General features: G+C 41.2%; 1 protein-coding gene across 1 annotated transcript; it reads right to left on the minus strand.

The window, feature by feature from the left end:
- Nucleotides 1-537: 537 nt before the first annotated feature.
- Nucleotides 538-16,703, minus strand: LOC146330721 (uncharacterized). Its single transcript, XM_084711642.1, has 11 exons — nt 16,470-16,703; nt 15,948-16,202; nt 15,724-15,843; nt 11,897-11,983; nt 10,672-10,805; nt 9,594-9,709; nt 9,119-9,263; nt 5,505-5,633; nt 4,592-4,756; nt 1,383-1,483; nt 538-962 (listed from the first exon to the last, which is right to left on the minus strand). The coding sequence occupies exons 1-11, from the start codon at nt 16,675-16,677 to the stop codon at nt 812-814; spliced, it is 1,611 nt and encodes a 536-aa protein (XP_084567768.1). The 5' UTR covers nt 16,678-16,703; the 3' UTR covers nt 538-811.
- Between the last annotated feature and the right edge of the window lie 283 nt (nt 16,704-16,986).

Genomic DNA, 16,986 nt, shown 5'->3' on the forward strand with positions numbered 1-16,986 from the left:
ATCATTCCAGTTATTTCAGTCAGGAGACGGGCTTAAAATCACAACACAGTTTTCATTTGGAGGATAATTATGAGGCTGATTATGTCCTCAGTACCAAGAGATGAACAAAAACTCATCAGCCAAGAAACTGAACCATCACTAAAATATTAGAACTGTTGACATCTGTGAATTATACTTCCAGTTCATGTTATTATGAGGCCCCACATGTTTATTTTTGATGTTACATTCTGTGGTTCTTACTGTGGAAATCCTTTTACCTCCAGAATCAACACAATATGAAAGTTGATTGTAGCTTTAATGAACACAACATTAGTGAAGTGTTTGAGCTCAGCAGGTGATTTATTCAATAAAAATACAGCAGAGATGCACTCCTGTGTTTTCACAGGAGGAGAATGTACAGTGAGATATTTCCAGAGGAGGGACTGAGTCACTGCTGTGTAAGTCCCATGTAGGTCTCAAATCTTTGCACTCAAGTCCAAAGTCGAGACAGACAAGCCTCGAGTCAAGTCCCAAGTTGAGTTTCCAGCCTTCGTTAATTTGAAACTCCGTTAGTTATTTCAGGAGATGAATTGATTCATGCATTCACACTTTTTAAACAACAGACTTCTTCATCTTTGGACTTGGGAGAAGGTGTCAAGTATTTAAAACTCACAAAGCTCAAGTTTCAAATCATTTTTGATTTTGTCAAGTTGAGTTAAAGTCATCAAATGAATGATTCACGTCATGAGACTTGAGTCCACACCTCTGGATATTTCACATGTGTGAGCACAAAACAGATGTGGGATCAGGAGGATGTCATAATTATTTGATTTTACTGAAGTATCTTCTCACAGATAAAATGTAATGATGACCAGCATTTGTTATCATTCCAGGTTTCCAGAGGAGATTTTTTAACAGCATGATAAATTTCAACACAGTCTTCATCTTGTTCATAATTATCCGGCTGATTAATTCCCCAGTACCTAGAGATGAACAAAAACTGATTAGACAAAAAATATTATAAATCAATACAGTTGACATCTGTGAATTCTACTTTCAGTGCATGATATTATGAGGTCCCACATAAATAAAAGTGAATATAAAGAAAGAGAAATGTCAGGTGTTTGATTTGGGAGTCACATCATGGATGTTCACAATCACACAATCTGTAGACAGAACTCACACAAACACAGTTCTTTATTGTCATTATATAAAGCTGAGCAGAGCTCATCTCTGTATCATCTGTCTTCTTTAATCTTTGAATTCAAGTCTGTGCAGACTTTGTCTCCAGAGACACATTAAGACCACCCTGGACTTTATTGTTACTTCATCAATGTCTCCCTGTTCTGACACACATTTAGAGTGTAGACAGTCAATAGATGAGAAAATGGAGAATGTCTTACTTTTCAGTAACTTCTGTTCCATCTACCCATTTCCAGACTCCCTCTGTCTCTTCATCAGTCAGACCAATCCAGACACGCAGATTAAATGAGCTGACAAATCTCTAGATTTTAAAGAGACAATCAGAATGATCATCAAAATGGCATCAAAGTAACTGTAAGTGTGCCAACCCAATAACAGTTAATACTTTGAAGGCATGGCGATTAGTCTGCCGTCTAGAGGGGAGATTCAAATTAACCTCCACTTTTACCCCAATAACTAACAATCCTGAAGTTTTGCCAGGAACATTTGATCCTGGTTTTCAACATTGGGATTAAAACAAACATTAAAAAAATGGGAGACTTGTTTTCAAACAACAGTCTAATGTCATTTGAGCAATTGAAAGAGAAATACCAGCTCACAAAACAAGATTTTTATCGTTTACTACAAATAAGGCACTATATTACTAAGAGTACGACCCTTATAGATTATCCTGAGATATCTGCTGTTGAGAGAATGCTGTTTGAACAACCACTGCCTGTGGACATGTTATAAATTACAACAGTATTGGTCTGAAGTATTATGTGAAATGGAAAAAATATTTGATAAGGACTTAGAAATGGATCCAATGTCTTTGATTTTAGGTTTACCAAGCAGAAATATGATTAATGCAGCCAGCAAAAGGCTATATAATGTTTTGACATTTGCTGCTAGAAAAAATACATTAGTCCACTGGATTAGTGATAAGGGCCCTTCTGGTAGTGGCTGGCGTAAAGTGACATTTGAACTGATCCCTCTGGAATATCTTACATGTATTTTACATGCTAAAGTGAAGCAATTCTACAAAATATGGCAGCCCTATCTGAAATATATTGGACCTGACTTGTCCTCCATGATCTTACAAGGAGCCTCCTAAACATGAACTCATATATTCTGTGATTATCCTGCAACATAGACTATTTCCTGTAACCTCCTAAGTTTGTTGATGTGAGCTGTTTTCCTTTTTTTTTTTTTGTTTTTTTATGTTTGTGTGTGTTTGTATTATGACTGTTATGGAAAACACAAAAACCCAATAAAAATATTGTGGAAAAAAAAATGGCTTCAAAGAGAAAAAAGAAGATCTTTACGAGTTTGGAGTTTGACGAAACAGGAAAAGTGAGTGCTGTTGATGCCGTGTTACCTGTGGGTCTGAGTGTCACTGAAATAAGGAGGAAATGTCTCAATATGAAAATGACTTAAGAGGAAAAAGAAAACCCAACTCTTCACAGCCACAGTAAGGTTAAGGGGAAGTTTTCATCATGGAGAAAGACAACAGAGTAAGTGAGGATGTTTTCCTGAACAAACAACTGACAGCAAGTCATAATGGATCACTGAAACATATATATGTACATTTATAATTATATTATCATTTGAAATGCTGTCAAACAGGATAATGTCGACATAATTATGAAGTGTAATTTATTTTTCAGTCTCAAAATGAAATGAAAAGAGTGAAAAACTTCAGTTTGGCTAACAGCAGACTGACTGCACAACATGACTCTACAACACATCTGGACCTTTTGGAAATGTGTTCATATCTGAGAGAAAATTCAAAATATGAGAAAATGGGTGAATGAACAAGTTCTCTTAAATCACTCGTATGCACCACTTCAGAAAAGCTAAAAACAGCTATGGCAACTTAATCTGTTGTGCCTTCTTGCAAATTCGGCATCAAATGCAAAACATTAAGTTGTTTATTTCCTTGTGAAAAACGTGTTTCTGAGAAGAGCAGACAGGGGAGGTGCTCCATGGTGCGCTGGGATACACACTTTTACTCTCTCCCCCACAGAGAAGGAAAAAGCAAAAGTGTGCGTCCTTCACACACTTCAGTTATACGATCACATCACACCATGCAGCTCTTGTGCTGTGCTGCTGACAACGCAGGTAAAATTCGACGCTTGTGTAGGCTGATAGAGGAGTTCAGTGTAGCGCTGAACTGAAAATACAGGGATGAGTGAACGGCAAAATGGATAGAAATGGACATTCAAGTGACAAAATCGTTCAAGTTGGTGATACAGGTGGCATTGCTGTCTTACACCAATGCATTTCCATTCAACACCTTTAAGGATTATAAAGCCTAATAAATCTCCATAGGTCTGAAGTGCTCACAGGATGGGATCACAGCTGTCGGACTGTCTTTAACAGATAGTCAGCATGACTGCTGGAGTAACTGTAGTGTTTGTGTCAACCTGAAAAGCTGATTAAACAATTATGATTTATAAAATACAAAATGAAGAAGACCTTATATCTGACCCCATGAGACTAGCAGGTTGTATGTACCTGCTGGATAATCCATGCTTAATTGTGCATCACTTCCTTTAAACTTGTATTGAGTGCTTTCACTTCTTGAACCAGCTGATCTGTCTCCTCGCTCCTTGATTCCTCCTTGTAATTCCACCATCATTCTCCCAAGACTTGCACTCCGGACATACCTGCTTCTTAAAGGTGATGACAGCTGACTTTCTGATTGGTTTATTGCATGTTATGCTCAAAACACACCAATGAATTAATCAAGGCACTTGTGTGCAGCTGATAAGGTGCATCCTCTTGTGTGCCATGGGTACACAGGGTGGGATACTTGCGCACCAACGACACAGGATGACAGTGGCGGATTAGTTCACACCTTAAATATAATTTATTTAAGACGTGTCCTAAACTGCCATTGTCATCTTGCACCAACTCGTGTTTACACTCTGATGCAATCATTTTAAGGTCCAATGCGTAAATGATTTGTTTGTAGAATATGGCAAAAATGGCATATGATGTGAATTTTGGGGTTTTCATTACTTTAGAATACGCCCTGCAGATCATTGTCCACGGAGGCCACCATGTTGCACTGCCATGTTTAGGCCAGCAAGGACAAACCATACACTGGCTCTCAGTACGGCCTTTCATGTTGTGCGTGAGCTTTGTGGCCACTGTAGGTGTAGGAGGGTGAGATGAGGTATTTATAATTTGCAACCTCACCATTAGATGCCACTAAATCCTACACACTAGTCCTTTAACATTATCATAAAACAAAATGAAAAAATAAAAAATAGCAAAAAGTCCTAATATTCAAATGATGAGTTTTGGGAAGGGAAACACATTTTGTAATTTGGTTGCATGTTTAACTTAGAAAAGTTTGCAGAGAATAAAACAGAAACAATGTCAACAAAAACAGGATCAAGACAAAAAATTTTTGTTCACTCACCTGTTCCTTCTCATTAGATATGATCACCAGGTGTGCAGCCTGATCCTCACAGAACTTTTTGCTGTCAGTCCAGGTTTTCTTTGGAATTTGTTGATTGATCTTAGAAATTAAATAACAGCTCTTGCCAAACCTTATCCAATCATCCGGACAGTAATGCGTCTCTATTTAATGACACAAAATGATAAAATAAATGACATGTCTTCAGTAACAAAACATTATGACACGATTAAAGACAAACACAATTCAGAGCATCAAGCAGAAACACCACTCTCAGTTTTTATATGCTGTGCTGTATGTTACCCATGTGTTCTATCAATCAGTTAAAAAGCTCTCCATGTCTAAACAGTGAAGTGGAACTGCATCCCCACGTCTGAGCCTCACTGCACCATTTTGAGAAATGCTAAAAAGAGGGAAAAATATGACTGCTGATCTGTTCATTAACGTTCATTCTAATGTTAAGATAAATGTTCCCTCCATGCTTTTATTTTGAATGTGTTTAATTGTTACGGGCTTTTATTTTGACGCCCTTCCGGTAGCACCGGAAATGTGTGTGTCTAAGAAGCAGTTTCTTGAAAGGAGGGAGACTCCTCCAAAAAAGGTTCACAGAAAGGACAAGGAAAAAACGTTACACATGCTGTTGCTGTTCACGAAGTTTTTATGCAGACTTTAAAAGCACCCTTGCCGGAATGGGAAAAAGGTATTTGTTATTTAATTTGTTTTATGACGTTTTTTTTGTGTTAAGTGATATTGTATACCTGTTAAGGGCTCATTCATGTTCACTCTTTATTTATTTTTCTTTTGTTTTATGTCCATCCTCCCGTAGCTCTTACGGTGTCTTTAGAGAGAAATGGAAGAACAAAGGAAAGGAATTCATGTTCACAATAAATATCTCAAAAACATCAGTACGCTTCACCATTGTCTGGCTGGGTCCGCTACAGTAAGAGCTTTTTCCCACACCGATCTGAGGACTTGTTGCTTCCATGACGGGCCATGACGGAGGGTCTCCATTGTATGCCTGGCGCGGCTGCTTCATCGCCACATGCTGTCAACACGGATTCATCAAGCAGCACATGAGCCGACATATCGACGCATGATCCACTTCGGCAACCTGGGCAGCAGTCTCATGGACTCGGTGCAATGGTCAAGTACGGTCACACTCACTGACATTGATGCAGAACTACGGGTAAGGTGAACAACGCATGAACAGACTCTTAAACTGAACCACTGAACATTCAACACTCATCTGCTCATCTACATTAAAGGAAAGAAACTGTTGATACCTCTAAATATAAGGAACTGTTCTTGTGGACTCTTCATACTTAAGGACATTTTGCATTTTTTGGACTCAATTTCACTTTGCATTTCAAGCTGAAAAATTGTCTTTATTGTGCACTCACCTGAACATTTATGCTTATTTGAGTGTTTACATGTATTAGCCATTCTGTGCTCATACTCTGATATCCTGTGTTTTGCACTGCAGTTACTTTGAAAATTCTGCTTATTGTGCACTTACCTGAACATTTACAGTTATTTGAATGCCTGCACCTTAATGCAGCTGTGCTAGTGGATATATACTGACGTTCTAATAGTCATTATGAGGTTTGATCATATCTGCTAACAGACTTTCTTCTGACTTGATAATTCAGAAACTGTGTTGATAATGTCAAAGTCAGGTGACATTAGGGAAACAGAAGGAAGGCAGATGGACAGCTCCCAGCATGAAGTTTCAGATCTTCAGAATGAGCACCATGCAGATGCACCTGATAGAACACATCTGAAAGAAACAACTGAAACGAGAAAGGAAAGTCAGACTGATCACCAAAGTAAACTTGATGACCCATCTGCAGGTCCTCGACGATCCGAACGTGCACGAAACCCTACAGAGAAGATGCGTGTACTACAAATGGAAGAGGCCAAGAAAAGGGAGAAAAGGCTGCTCGCCATGTACGAGCAATGGAAGCTCAGTGTACGCAAGGCAAGAAATCAACTTAAGTCATACATGGCAGAGAGTGAGCTCTGGCCTCTCATTGAAGATCTTAAGAAGGCTAAAGATGACATAATGAACACATACTTTGAAATTAGAGATCTTGCCACACCATCCACTGATGTAAGGAGACGAGTTGATACTTGTGAATCAGTTACCACAGAAATCATCATCATTGCCCACGGTAGAGCAGTAGATGATGAAGGTGAATTCAATGAGGACCAAGAAAAACACCGCCTCCATGAACTACTCCACCGTGACTATGCAAGGTCTGTATATGGCTCTGCTGCTTCCTTGACCAGTCATGGCAAGTCTGATCACAACTCCATGGCTTCGTCTATGGCAGCCAAGCGCGCAGAAGCAGCAGCTGAACTAGCGGTGAAGGAAACCAATTATGAGATGATGATAGCAGAAGAAAAACAAAAGGAAGTGATAAGAGAGCTAGAGGAGCAACAATGGAAAGCTCTAGAGGCACAAAAGCATGAATTGGAACGACTACAGGCAGAGAAGGAAGTACGAGCAGCTAAGGCCAAGTTGAAGGTATATAAAAAGGAGACAGAATGTGAAGCTGCTGACTGCATTAACAGTGAAAGGGACAAGGAGGCTGAGAGACTGCCTGTAAATGCAACCCTGCTATCACCTGTTGTAACACCCTCTCATACAGACATTTCCTCTCTCGCTCAGGTTTTTCAAGACAGCATAGCCTTAAATAGGCTTCCTGTTCCAGAGCCATTCGTTTTCAATGGTGATCCAAAATACGATTCACAGAATGGAAGGCAGCGTTTACCTCCCTCATCGACCAAAGGGCTATCACTCCAGCTGAAAAACTCTACTATCTAAAGAAATACGTCGGTGGACCAGCACGCCAGGTACTGGATGGCACCTTCTTCCGAAACGACGATGAAGCCTACCAGGATGCCTGGAACAAACTAAACCGTCGCTTTGGGCAGCCATTCACCATTCAGAGAGCATTCAGAGAGAAGCTAAATAATTGGCCAAGGATTCAACCTAAGGATGCTGAAGGGCTCAGAAACTTCTCTGATTTTCTGAATGCCTGTCAAGATGCCATGCCTCATGTTAAGGGTCTCGACATATTAAATGACTGTGAGGAGAACCAGAAGCTCGTCCACAAACTACCAGACTGGGCAGCTTCACGCTGGAACCGACAAGTTACACAAAGCTTGAATGAAAGGCAAGAATTCCCAACTTTCAAGGACTTTGCAATGTTTGTGTCAACTGAAGCTGAGGTTGCCTGCAATCCAATTACATCCCTCTACGCACTTCGCTCGTCAGACTCTAACACTGAGAAAAGAAATCCTAGAGACACAAAGAGAAACAAGGCCAGTGTTCTCACAACTCACACCGCTACAGACATTACAAACCAAAGGTCAGACCAGGGAAAGCTTACGACTCCATGCATTCTTTGTCAGGATAATAAGCACCAGCTCCACGCATGTCCCATATTCACGGAGATGTCACTGTTAGAGCGACGAAACTACATAAAAGAGAATAAACTTTGCTATGGATGCTTAAAATCTGGCCATAGTGCAAAGGAGTGTCGTCGTCGTCACTTCTGTGACAACTGCAAGGGAAAGCATCCTACAGTCCTTCATGACTATAACTATAAAAAGGAAAAGTCTTCCTCAGAGATGGGGCCAAATGAAGGTGCTGCTGCAACATCACTCAGCGTAGCAAGTGAAGGTGTGTCCTGCACATCAATGGTGATGCCAGTGTGAGTGTCATCTAAAAACAATCCAACTGCTGAGAAACTTGTGTACGCCCTGCTGGACACCCAAAGTGATACTACATTTATTGACCAAGAAGTGAGTGATAATCTAAATGCTGAAAGGCATCCAGTGAAGTTGAAGTTGACAACCATGAGTGGAACGAACACAGTTCTCCCAAGTGAGAGTGTTTTTGGCCTTCCTGTAAGAGGATACAGCTCTGCCACTCAGGTCGATCTTCCAGTTGCCTACACAAAAGACTGCATACCTGTGAATCGTGCTCACATTCCCACTTGTGAGACGGCCAAGCAATGGAGTCATCTAAGAGAAATAGCAGACGAGATTCAACCACTGAAAGACTGTGAGGTTGGGCTTCTGATAGGCTACAACTGCTCTAGAGCCATGGCACCAAGGCAAGTTATTTTAGGAGGAGATGAGGAACCCTATGCTGTACGGACAGATCTAGGATGGAGCATTGTGGGGCGATCATCTCAAAGCCATGATTTGCAGAGCACAAGTCGCCTGTGTCACAGAATCACTGTAAAGGAGCTGCCTCCAGTAACCCCTGCCGATGCTATTCGTATTCTGGAATCTGACTTCAAAGATGGTAGCGAAGACAGCAAAACGGTGTCACAAGATGACATCATCTTCCTCAACAAGCTGGACAAGGGCATACAGAAAAACATACATGGCCACTATGAAATGCCTCTGCCCTTCAAAAACAGGCCCAGCCTACCTGACAACAAAAACTCAGCCATGATACGCCTCAACCACCTGAGAAGAAAGCTGCAACGGGATGAAAGGTATAAGGAGCAGTACGTCAAGTTCATGGAAGAGGTCATTGAAAGGGGAGATGCAGAGCAGATCGAGGATGGTGGGAGTGAAGGTGAGAGATGGTACATCCCCCATCACGGTGTTCATCATGCGAAGAAGCCAGATAAGCTTCGCGTTGTGTTCGATTGCTCTGCCAGACACAAAGGAACCAGTTTAAATGACCACCTTCTCTCAGGGCCTGACATGCTGAACAACTTGAGCGGAGTTCTCATTCGCTTTCGTCAGCACCCTGTTGCATTAATGTGTGACATTGAAAAAATGTTCCATCAATTTCATGTGGATGAGGCTGATCGCAACTACCTGCGCTTTCTTTGGTGGAAGAAAGGAGACTTGAACTCAACACCTTGTGAGTTCCGTATGAAGGTACATCTGTTTGGTGCAGCCTCCTCCCCTGGATGCGCAAACTTTGGGCTGAAACATCTCGCTAAGAAGAACAGTGACCTCTACCCTAAAGGCTCACAGTTTATCATGAGGGATTTCTATGTCGACGACGGGCTTGCAAGTATTGAAAGCACTGAAGATGCCATTCAGCTTGCCAGAGAAGCTCGTGAACTCTGTGCCATGGGCGGCCTCAGACTGCACAAGTTTGTGTCAAATGACAGAGATGTCCTAGAGAGTATACCACCCTCTGAACGGGCGGCCAATGTGAAAAATATGGATCTCTCATTTGACGATCTGCCACTTGAGAGAGTGCTCGGGATCCAGTGGGATGTGGAGTCTGACCATTTCCAGCTTTGCGTCAGCCTCAAGGATCAGCCTGCAACACGCCGTGGCATTCTGTCTACAGTTGCCTCCCTGTTTGATCCCCTCGGGTTTGTGGCACCAGTTCTACTCAAGGCAAAGATCATTCTCCAGGAGATGTGTAGGCGAGGTACAGGCTGGGATGATCCTCTCTCTGAAGAGCTTCAACCAAAATGGGAGCAGTGGAGAAGTGATCTAGCCCAATTGGATAATGTCACCATACCCCGCACTTACTCACCTGCTGGATTTGGAAAGGTCTTGAAGACGGAGCTGCATCATTTCTCGGATGCTAGCTTAAAGGGCTATGGTCAGTGTTCCTACTTAAGGCTTCAAAATGAAGATGGAGATGTTCACTGTGCCTTGGTTGTAGGAAAATCACGTGTCTCACCATCAAAGGTCACAACTGTCCCAAGGTTGGAGTTGGCAGCTGCAGTTGTTTCTGTCAAGATGAGCAACATGCTCAAGGAGGAGCTTGGATCTGCTGTTACTGAGGAGTTTTTCTGGACTGACTCTAAGGTGGTCTTGGGATACATCAAAAATGAAGCACGGCGATTCCACACCTTTGTGGCTAACCGAGTTCAGAAGATTCACCTCAGCTCAGCCCCTCAACAATGGAGACATATTCCAACCAGTGAAAATCCTGCTGACCACGCTTCCAGGGGCTTGAGTCCTAATGAGCTTCTGTCATCTACCTGGCTCAATGGACCCAAATTCTTGTGGAACAAGGAAATTGAGCTGCCAGCTGATGAGATCCCAGAATTAACAATTGGAGATCCAGAGGTCAGAAGTGCTCTGACACTCAGCACCAGAACTACAGAACAAGTAAGCCTGGTTGATCGCTTGTCCAAGTTCTCATCCTGGTCACTGGCTACTCGAGCAGTTGCACGCATTTTAAGGCGCATCCGCAACAACAAATCAAACAACCTCACCACTGTAGCAGAACGAGAAGAAGCAGAACATTGCATAATCAAAGAACTTCAAAAAAATGTGTATCAAGAAGAGTTGAAACTGTTGCCCAAAGGGAACCTCCTACCATCTCACAATCCACTACACTCTCTTGATGCCTTTCTCGATAAAGACGGTGTCCTCAGGGTGGGAGGAAGGCTGTGTAACTCCTCTCTTCCCAACTCCATCAAGCACCCTGCAATCATTCCAAGAGATCATCACATTACAAAGATGATTATTGCTCATCACCACAAAGGGACAAAACATCAAGGCAAAGGCCTCACCCTTAATGAAATCAGGTCCAATGGCTACTGGATTCCAGGAATCAATAGGGCAGTAGCATCATACATTCGTCAGTGTGTCACCTGTAGACGGCACCGGAAGCCAACGGAGGAGCAAAGGATGGCTGATCTACCCCCTGAACGTGTAGAACCATCCCCCCCCTTTACCTTTTGTGGAATGGACTGCTTCGGCCCATTCTTCACAAAGCAAGGAAGGAAGGAAAACAAGAGGTATGGTCTTCTCTTCACTTGCCTTAGCTCCCGTGCTGTTCACATTGAGATGCTTGATGACATGTCTACCGACGCCTTCATCAATGGCCTTCGATGTTTCATTGCCATACGAGGTGCTGTTCGTCAGATCAAGTCTGATCAAGGAAGCAACTTCGTAGGAGCCAAAAATGAACTCAAGGAAGCTCTAAAGGAAGTCAATGCAGACCGGCTGGCTGCATTTCTCTCTGAGAAACAATGTGACCTTTGCATGAATGCACCCTATTCAAGCCATGTTGCAGGGGTTTGGGAAAGACAGATAAGGACAGTGAGAAGCGTCCTAAGGTCCACGCTCGCCCTTTCTTCTGGTAGGCTAAATGATGCCTCACTGCGAGCCTTCTTCTATGAAGCTATGGCAATCGTTAATAGTCGACCACTGACTGTCAATAACCTCAGTGACCCCCATAGCCTTGAGCCACTTACCCCTAATCATCTTTTGACTATGAAAACTGTCAAGGCCTTACCCCCCCCTGGTGAGTTTGTCAGAGAGGACATTTATGGCAAGAAGAGGTGGCGACATGTTCAATACCTGGCTGAACAGTTTTGGAGTCGATGGCGAAGAGAATACCTTGCCACCATCGCTCTCCGACAACGTTGGCATACACCAAGGAGGAATCTGCAAGTTGGAGATGTCGTCATGATGAAAGGAGAGGATGCATACAGAAATGAATGGAGATTGGGCAGAGTATCGGAAACCACTGCTGACAAAGACGGACTAGTAAGGAGAGTTAAAGTCTGCCTTGGTGACAGAGAGCTTGGCAAGAAAGGTGAGCGCCTCCACAAGTTGTCTGAAGTGGAGCGCCCAGTCCAGAAGCTAGTTCTACTATTAGAGACTGATTAAACTCGCTCACTCTCCCTGTATTTCATAATTACCCCCCCTTCATAACTTATAAGATTTATAATGGTTATTTGTTCTTTGCATAAGTTGTTTGAGCCCTTATAAAGGAAATGTCATTTTCAGTTAGAAATCATTCATACTTAATGTGAACTGTATACCATTCCATTATTTACTCATGATTTGGTGGGAGTGTAAATGACTGCTGATCTGTTCATCGTCTTTTGGTTTTCTAATGTTAAGATAAATGTTCCCTCCATGCTTTTATTTTGAATGTGTTTAATTGTTACGGGCTTTTATTTTGACGCCCTTCCGGTAGCACCGGAAATGTGTGTGTCTAAGAAGCAGTTTCTTGAAAGGAGGGAGACTCCTCCAAAAAAGGTTCACAGAAAGGACAAGGAAAAAACGTTACACATGCTGTTGCTGTTCACGAATTTTTATGCAGACTTTAAAAGCACCCTTGCCGGAATGGGAAAAAGGTATTTGTTATTTAATTTGTTTTATGACCTTTTTTTTTGTGTTAAGTGATATTGTATACCTGTTAAGGGCTCATTCATGTTCACTCTTTATTTATTTTTCTTTTGTTTTATGTCCATCCTCCCGTAGCTCTTACGGTGTCTTTAGAGAGAAATGGAAGAACAAAGGAAAGGAATTCATATTCACAATAAATATCTCAAAAACATCAGTAGGCTTCACCATTGTCTGGCTGGGTCCGCTACAAGGAGGGGTGTGTGCAGGGGCGACACAGGACAAGGACAGTAGGGGGCATGGCTACAACAGCTGCCGGAGAGAGCGATCACTGCTCTGCTCTTCTTGATTTTGAGTTCAGGGAAGTAATGAATTAAATTTAACAATTAAACATGATTTTATTTTCTTTCTTATTTTCTAAATTGTGTGTGATATGACTCAATATCTCAAAATAAAGTTAGAATCTTTAGAAACTTTATCAAAATAGTCACTGAATAATACATTTAAATGTTCTTTTTAGTTTAACTCATTATTTTGAGATACTAAATCATTATTTTTAGTTAATATGTAAATCTTTTGAGATATTAACTGATTATTTTGAGATAATTATCTCATTATTTTGAGATAAAAAGTCAGTATTTAATATATAAACATATTATTTTGGAATAATAAGGCATTATTATTTTGAGATAATAAGTCACTTTAGAGATACTTGAAAACCTGTTGGAGGTTTAAAATTTTAGGAAATGTGCTAATTTATTTAGACATATGGAGACTGATTGGGTATGGTTCAGGTAAAAATATTAGGATAAGCCAATCAGGAGCTGGAGCCATTTCTAAACATTCTTGTCTCAATGAGTTTGAGGTGTATCAGCATCCATATGAGGATAACACCAAGACTGCTTGTATTGTCTCTGTCTGAATTACTTTTCAGGATTTTACAATATGTACTCTAAACATTTAACGTCTTCTTAGACTGAACTTAAAGACAAACATACTCAGAGCTGTATGGTGAAATAACAGTTGTAGTCCATTTATGCTACTCACAAAACACAAATTATATAAGTAGATGAATAAATAAGTCATAAAAATAAACTCTTTTCTATAGTGGAGTGTGCCAATAGACTTTGGTGCACCTGCAACCTGAGGAAAGAAACACACAATGATGAAACAGCATGTGCAAGTCTAGAGAAAGTTTTGCAAACCCATGGTTTCCTTCTAAATAGGACCAAGTAACAGTTAGCTCTGCCCTGACCAAAGTCTCTACCTGTTACCTGCTGACAAGATACTGACCATTACATGATGCCCTGGTTTACACTTTTTCTCATTTGCTTTGGCTCAACTTTCAAAAGGGATAGTTCACCAAAAAATGACGACTCAGCCTTTATCTACTTGCCCTCATTTCGACTGACAGTCGAGTATATTTTGTGACTCTGCTAAACACTACTGGAGTTTCACAGGAAAACAGTGTTGCAGAATCTCCCAAACAATGTTAGTGAATGATGACCAGCCTTTAAACATTAAAAAACAAAAAACACAACTGGAAAGAAACCATAAAATAATTCGACACTGCTCATCTGATGTAATCCAGTTTCTTTAAGTCCCAGCATGCTGTTTGCACACCATCACAACTAGGGGTGGGAATCTTTGGGCACCTGCCGATTCGATTACGATTACGATTCAGGGGCTACGATTCGATTATAAAACGATTATTGATGCATCTTTATGTATATTGATGCACTTTTTCACAAACACATTTCTTTTTGTCTCACTGAATAAGTATTCGTCACTTGCAATTTTTAAAAACAGCGCATTTGTAATAAGAATTCATTTCGATTATATTTTATTAAACTATTGGAAATATGTGCAAACTGGAAAGTACCAACAGTAGCCACTAGTAGCCGCAGCAACAGCAGCCTGCCGTCTCCCCGACTCCTCCGTCGGGTGGAATCGAGTTACGGCTTCTCATGTTTGTTGTGTTGCCAAAGTATTTTATTTTAGCTCGACACAGCTTACATATAACGTGGCTCTTGTCCAGTTCGCTTCCGCCGTCGACGTTGTAGAAGCCGAAGTGTTTCCACGCGGCTGCTTTTAAATTAGAAGGAGCTGTTCGGACCTCATGGCGAGGTGGCTGCCGGTCGGCCATGTTTGTTTTCCGCTGTGCGCGTGTCGCTCCAGGTGCGCGTCCCAAAGTGTCCCGGCGATGACGCGTACCGCGCTTCTTAGTTCCACATTATTTAGAAGCTTCTGTATCACTTTAATTAACAGATTTAAATAATCGAAATTTGGACGTTTGTGAATCGATTCAGATTCGTCCACGTCCGAATCGCGATGCATCTAAGAATCGGAAATTTCCCCCACCCCTAATCACAACACACACACCCAGTTCAGACAGTGTGCTCATGAAAAACATGGTGTAAATAGCATTTTTTTTTAGTCAACTTGGCATTTTGGGCTTTAGGAGACTTGGATTACACCAGACAAGCAGTGTGGAGGCATTTTATGTTTTTTTGTTTAAAAACTGGTCACCATTCACTTCCATTGTTTGGGAGATTCTGCAACACTGCTTTCCTGTGAAACTCCAGCAGAGTTTTGTGGACTAAAAAACTAAACCTGACCTTCAGTTGGTATGAGTGTTAGATCTTTGGGTGAACTATTCCTTTAAGTACAAATCTTTGAACAACTTCTATGTACTTCACAAAAGATTTGAATTTCTCATCCATTCAACCAAACTGGACATGTTTTTAGCATGTGTGCAAAAACATAAGTACAGCTGTCCTGGGTTGTCTGTCATGGTGAAAAAACACCTAAACCTTTTGAGCAGTGAGACTTTCGAAGCAAAAGTGAAATGTTTTGGGAAATTTACTACCTTTTACAAACAGAGTACAATAGAGTTTTGATGTCCCATCAAACAGATGTGGCAATGGCATTTACTAGAGTCTGTTTTGAATAATGAGCTAAAAATGACTGAGAGTCTTTGAAAAAAATTTTATACAGTTTCTAAAATGTCAAACTGTTCCCCTAATTAAAATAAAATACATATCTTCACTCACCGAGTTGATTTTGAAGTTCATCTCTCTCAGTGGTCAGGTTGTCATTTATTGCCTGTAGTTTGTCTCTCTCCACTGACAGTTGATTTCTCTGTGTGTTCCAGGTACTTTTGTCTTGAATCCCTGTAACAGCAAAGGTTCAACATGTTGGATGCTCACAGATCACTGACATCATATGTAAGTGTGATGTATCATAACCATTGACTTGATGAATTTGTCAAACTTACAGAGGACCAACAGGACGATGACAGCAGCCAGGAGGACGAGACACAGCAGCCCCAGAAACACTCCAGCAGCTCTGGGTAGAGTCGTCTTTAGAGGACTTGGATCGACCACAGTCACGACATTATTGAGGTAAGAATAGATGTCTGTGTTTCTTCTTTCTTCATCTTCTTCTTCTTTCTTCTCACTCGTCTGAAATCGAAGTTTTTTGCTGAGGTCTGGTTTGGCATAGACATCCTCAGACGGACTGACTGAAGTGTCTGTGGACACAAACACAGCTGATGAGAGTTTATTTTAAAATGAATTAGTTAAGTGATGTGATGTTTGATATCAAGCATCCTGTCATCCTACATTCACAAATTTACTGTAACAAATACGAACATGATTTTATAGTAACTCATAAAATACCTGAATAAAAAATGTAATGTCTCTAATGTTCATATCAGGTAATATTAAACACAGTGTCCCATGTATGTAGGACACATGAGACAGACAGAACAAGAATAGATAGATAGATAGACTGATACTTTTCTGTTGGTCGTAAGTGGTGCTGTCCAGTGGTTTTGGAGTACTCTTCTCTGTCCAGCAGTTGTAATAAATTACTCCATTCTCGGTGTTATCACAGATGCCCTCCTTTCTACTCTCTTCCTCTTCATCTTCCTCTTCTTTCTTTTCACCAGTCTGAAATCGACCTTTTTTGCTGAGGTCTGGCTTGGCATAGATATCCTCAGACATACTGTGCTCTGACTTCAACTTGGACGTGCTCTGTTCTGTTTGTGCCAGTCACCCAGTATTTCAGCATTTATGTTATCATACTGTGGCCAAGGAGAAGAGGGAAGTAAAGAATGTATGTTGACCAATTTTAAAAGGGAAGAAAATAGAAGAAGGCATGGATTACACACAACTACCTGATGTCTTGTATAATTGCAGTAAACCTGAAGAGGTGACATGCAAACCAATGAGGGCTCTATCTTACACCTGGTGCAAAGCAGATGTGTCATTGTTGCCATGTCTGAATCCATCCATCTGTTCATAACAGGGGGG

This window comes from Lutjanus erythropterus, chromosome 3, assembly GCF_056507025.1.
Source record: "Lutjanus erythropterus isolate fLutEry1 chromosome 3, fLutEry1.hap2, whole genome shotgun sequence".
In the NCBI taxonomy this organism is placed as follows: Eukaryota; Metazoa; Chordata; class Actinopteri; order Lutjaniformes; family Lutjanidae; genus Lutjanus; species Lutjanus erythropterus.